At 41.6% G+C, this 4,900-nt stretch overlaps 2 protein-coding genes across 2 annotated transcripts; both read right to left on the reverse strand.

Moving 5' to 3' along the window:
- Nucleotides 1–744, reverse strand: LOC120776305 (mitochondrial import inner membrane translocase subunit Tim16-like). Its single transcript, XM_040106851.1, has 2 exons — nucleotides 437–744; nucleotides 1–366 (listed from the first exon to the last, which is right to left on the reverse strand). Exons 1-2 carry the CDS (start codon nucleotides 597–599, stop codon nucleotides 149–151), a joined length of 381 nt encoding a protein of 126 aa, XP_039962785.1. The 5' UTR covers nucleotides 600–744; the 3' UTR covers nucleotides 1–148.
- A 465-nt stretch (nucleotides 745–1,209) lies between these two features.
- Nucleotides 1,210–4,452, reverse strand: LOC120766930 (F-box/LRR-repeat protein 7-like). The gene is made up of 4 exons (XM_040092677.1): nucleotides 3,736–4,452; nucleotides 2,838–3,671; nucleotides 2,572–2,751; nucleotides 1,210–2,328 (listed from the first exon to the last, which is right to left on the reverse strand). The coding sequence occupies exons 1-4, from the start codon at nucleotides 4,388–4,390 to the stop codon at nucleotides 1,793–1,795; spliced, it is 2,205 nt and encodes a 734-aa protein (XP_039948611.1). The 5' UTR covers nucleotides 4,391–4,452; the 3' UTR covers nucleotides 1,210–1,792.
- Between the last annotated feature and the right edge of the window lie 448 nt (nucleotides 4,453–4,900).

Consider the following 4,900-nt stretch of genomic DNA (forward strand, 5'->3'; position numbering starts at 1 on the left):
GTCATTCGTTTTTTTCTTTCGTCGCAATTTCAAATATTTTCTTTTACTGCTTACGTTACATTAATTCTAGAAAAACTAACCTATTTATAGATATCAAATAATTATGCGCAATTGTTAATTATTTTCATCACAATAGCATTGCACCTCATCACGTTTCACTTTGTTTTGACCGTGCCGCATCCATTTGTTGTTTCAACTCATGATCAATACGTTCCTTTGCACGAAACACTTTTGACTGTATATAAAAGGAACCGCCTTTCGCTTTTTCATTCACCGCAAACAAGTGTTCATAGTTTTTAATAACTTTCTGCAGATCCTTTAAATCGTCCACATTCAATATTTGTTTGGCCTCTTCCAATGTCATGCCTGTACGCCGATGTAAAACGTCAATTTAAATTGAAAATATTTGCATCAATATAATTAGCATTTAATTTACCAGTTCGCGCATTAGCTTCCGCACGTTTTTCTCCCTGCTGTCCACCACCCCCGCGACGTGCAGCCTCCTGTGATGCCGCTATTTCTTGCTTCAACGCTTTCGCAAATGCACGGCCAATAGCTTGCCCGCCAAGCACAATGATCTGCGCCAAATATTTCGCCATGTTTCAGTTCGTTGTTTTGTGTAAAAATCGATGATGTACACCTTTACTTCTGGTAAAATTTATTAATGTGAAAATATTGTGAAACTTTTAGTCGGTAATGCGAAAATTGCTGTTTACAAGTTGACATTACACAATCGTTTCTAACCTAAAACTGGTGGTGGCTTATCAGATGTTTTTGACATATGTTATTATTAACTTGGCAGCACTGCGAACTGACAACAGGGTGGTGAAAAAATTCCAATTCCCGCACATTTTGAATAATTACCCGCGTTGTTGCAGAAAAATAATTTATACAGGTAAAATACATATAACAATAAAATTAAGCGCATTTGTTAAATTGTGTTCAGTGTCATTTATTATTAATATATGCATACATATATAATGGTTTTATATGTAATTCAATAAAAAATAATAATTTACATAAACAAAATCAAACTGTCAATTATACTAAATAATTTTGTTTTACCAATTATCATAATTTTATAATTAACGAAATTTTAATTTACTTGCATAATTTATATGTATCTACTGTATTTACAAGCTCGTTAATATATGTTTTATAAATATTATATGTATATATACTTAAGTAAATGAAGATAAAAACGTTTGTACAACGCTTGAGACAGCACATATGTATGTACCTAACATTGCTTCTACAAAATTAAAAATAAAAAAGTAAAATACACCTACATACATATGTAAATATTTGCTAAGCATTATTTTCCGTAAACTGACAAGTTTGGTGGAATTCAATAAAAAATTGCAAAATCAATTATAAGCTGCGTTTGCGTTCCAAAGTAGCTTATTAGGGAATCAGATGGGCTAAAAGGAAATGACAACTATACAGTTATAACGTTGTATTTGGGTGCATATGATTTTCTGACAGCTGTGTATAATTTGAAGATTTGCAACTCTGTTTACGAATCCAAGTTTAGATGAAAATTGCTTTATGAGAATAAGTTTAAATGCAGAGTATTTCAAGTGAGGAGCATAGCAAATGCTAACGAAATCATGTTTGCTACTTCAATTTAATTTCATTTGGTGAAATATTTCTAATTTCATTAAGTTCAGAAAAACCTAAATGCACATAAAGAAAATTCATTATATTGCCTCTATACACCACTGTGCGACACACACTTAACTAAAAATGAAAATAACCATGCGTACGACTACGACATCTAACACCTGACGGCTCAACAGAAACCTGGATTTGTGTGTTCTATAACGCAGCGCTTACAGTACTTCTTCACCGCGCGATAGCCCTCGATCGATATCTGGCAATCCTGTATGTTCAGTTGTTGTAGGCCACGACAGTAGTAAGCAATACACTGCACGCCACGGTCCGTTATCATATCACAATTCCGCAAACTGAGCTTCTTCAAATTCGGACAACTTTCGGCGAGCGCACGCAGACCCGCATCGCTTACATCGCACTTGCCGATGTCAAGTGCACGCAGACGCGGACAGGAATGTGCCAATACGGTGATGGAATCATCGCTAACCGCTTCACAGCCGCGCGCATTTAGATAACGCAGCTTATAGCAGCGACGCGCGATCACTTTGAGTCCAGCATCGGAGACGCGATCACACTTCGCCACGGAGAGGTACCGTAAAACAGCGCCGAGTTTGGCGAGTTCATAGAGACCGAAATCGGTAATGTTCACGCAATCGGATATGCTGAGCTCCTTGAGTGCGATGCAAAAACTTGGTACGAATTTCAAGCCGGCATCTAGAATCATAATAAGTTAGTATACATCTATCTGCATGTATATAATTAAAACCAGGGATAAAGGGTTGCATAAATTATGCCAGTGGTGGGATTTCAATCTGGCGGTTGCTCTTTTTCCAATTAAAAAAGTAAAAACCTTTCGAACTCAACCCAATTGTCGAAGTTTTCACTTCCAATGACATGCAAGTTGGGCATCTCTTTATCTCTGGTTAAAACTATTGCGTGCGCTTTGGCGATACGCACCTGTAACTTTTATACAGCGTCTAAGGTATAAATACACCAGCTGTGGACAGTTTTTCACCACGATTTTAAGCCCGACGTCGTCTAAGACAAGACAATCCGTCAGATCTAAATATTGCAGTAGCAGACGGCGTGGTTGTTCCAGGTTTGGATGCGTGCTGATGCTAACCACCTGGCTACAGCCTGCAAGATATAACATGATGACCATAAGTCACTCCGTTTTAGCTTTATAACGTCTTTATAGCTGATATGGCTACCACTGTACTTACCCGTCACGTCGAGATGCTGCAAATTTGTACATTTTGTAAGTACGTCCATGAGCGCTTGATTCGACACCTGCATGCAGGTTTGTAGCTGCAAATGTGTCAATTCCGGGCAGCGTCGCGTTAACAACTGCAAACCCTTGTCGGAAATTCGACAGCCCTCGGAGAGCATTACACGCTCTACTTCCGGACACGAACCATTGCATGTTTGCCCGCACAATTGTCGGAAAATCATTTTTAGTGTCTTATCGCCATTCAGGTGTTCACCTTTCAGCGAGATCACCTTCCAGAGCACTGGACGCCAGGCGAGTTGGTCGAAACGTCGACACACGCGCGCCAAAATACACAATTCACAACTGTCGAACCAATTGAAAATCTTCAAAACCACATCGTCGGGTAGCCGATCGAAGAGTGGTCCCGAACGGAAGGTCTTCTTATTCCATGGTGGTGGCGCGACATTGTCGTGTCGTGTGCGTGTCACTGCTGTTAAAGTGGTCGTCGACGGCGGTGGGTGGTGTACGATGCTATGCGTTGTGATTGTGTTTGGATGATGGCCAGTTGGCGAGGGCGAAACAAGCGTGGCATAACCTTGATCCAGACTAGGTGAGAAGCGTCCGATATTGCAGAGCCCATCGGAGAGACTTTTCACTTTGGTGTGGTGGAAACGTTGGTCCAGCGCAAGGTTAGAGGATGTGGTATTGTTGCTGGTGTTGGCAAAATTTTCCAAATGATTGGAAGAGCTGAATGCATCCGTCGGTGAACCGGTGCGATTTAGCAGGTAACGATCGGAACCGCTCGTTTCGCTCGGACTGGAGGCGTGGTGGCGCAAGTAGTGCGCGTCTAGCATGAAGAAAAGTGCAATTAAAATAAATTTCATCAAATTAGCATGATGGCAGAAACTCACCCGCTAATCGTTCGGTACCATTATTATAATTGCATATATTACGCAGTCCGTCTTCGAGAAAATAGCGCTCATTCTGAAAGTGACTCGCCTCCGAACCCAAGGGAAGCGCGCGTATCGCATTGCCCAAGTAGAGCGCGTCCATTTTCTTCTCCAAAAAGTATTGCATATTACGTGTGCTACCACCATTGACCGCACTTGACACCGTCGGTACGCTGCAACGTCCACCCTGATGTCTAGTTATACGGCCAGCTGTTGTACCACCGCCATGTGAGCCGCTATGTGGCAACTGATACATTTCTGGTAACGTGTGATTACGTTGCGCCGTCGCATTCATCGCCGATGCAGCTACAGCAGCAGTTTCCGCATCTTCTTCAATGTTAACCAATTCATTGAGCAGTCCATCTACGGTATCACCTTGCTGCGAAGCTGATGGTGTATAGATGATATCGTCCGCATCGATGCTGAGGTCCGGCGATTTACGTGACATTTGATAGACCTGCGGATCGAGTGGACTGGAACTGAGTGGATGATGGTATGGCGGTTGATGATGTCCCGTCAGCGAATCGATGACGGTGCTACTGTTGCGTCCCAATGATGCCAGCGGACATTCGAGACTTGTAGGCGCTTGTGCGCGGCGTGCGGTCTGATGCGACATGCTGACTGCGGTGATGGTGAGAAAACTGTAGATGCTGCTTTAACAACAACGACAGAAAGCGCGTTTGCAGAGGCCTAAAGTTGGTAGAGAGCTGCAAATAAAAATGAGGATATATAGTATTGTAGCTGTATGTTCAGTTTAATAGATATGTAATTTCAAAGTCTCGAATTTAAGCTATAACTGTCATACACACTGACAGGTCTAAATGAAGTCCCTAAATGGAATACTTATTTATTAAGAAAAATAGTTTCACAAAATTTGACCTGGGTTATGGTGCAAGACAACGGTGAGGTTAGGTTCGATGGCTATTAGCAATCCGTTGTGATGCCCATTAAAACTGAAACCCTGTTTTCGATCCTACAAGTCAGCAAAGCGCCCATTATGTGATATCTGAAGATGGGAGCACTTGCCCTCAAGAAGAAAGTGTTGAGATGTTTCCACCTCGTCTTCTTACATACAGCTCGCCTCCGGTAATTTCAACTTTACATTTTGGATGCCGATAGAATAATG

This window comes from Bactrocera tryoni, chromosome 1 (assembly GCF_016617805.1).
Source record: "Bactrocera tryoni isolate S06 chromosome 1, CSIRO_BtryS06_freeze2, whole genome shotgun sequence".
Lineage (NCBI taxonomy): Eukaryota > Metazoa > Arthropoda > Insecta > Diptera > Tephritidae > Bactrocera > Bactrocera tryoni.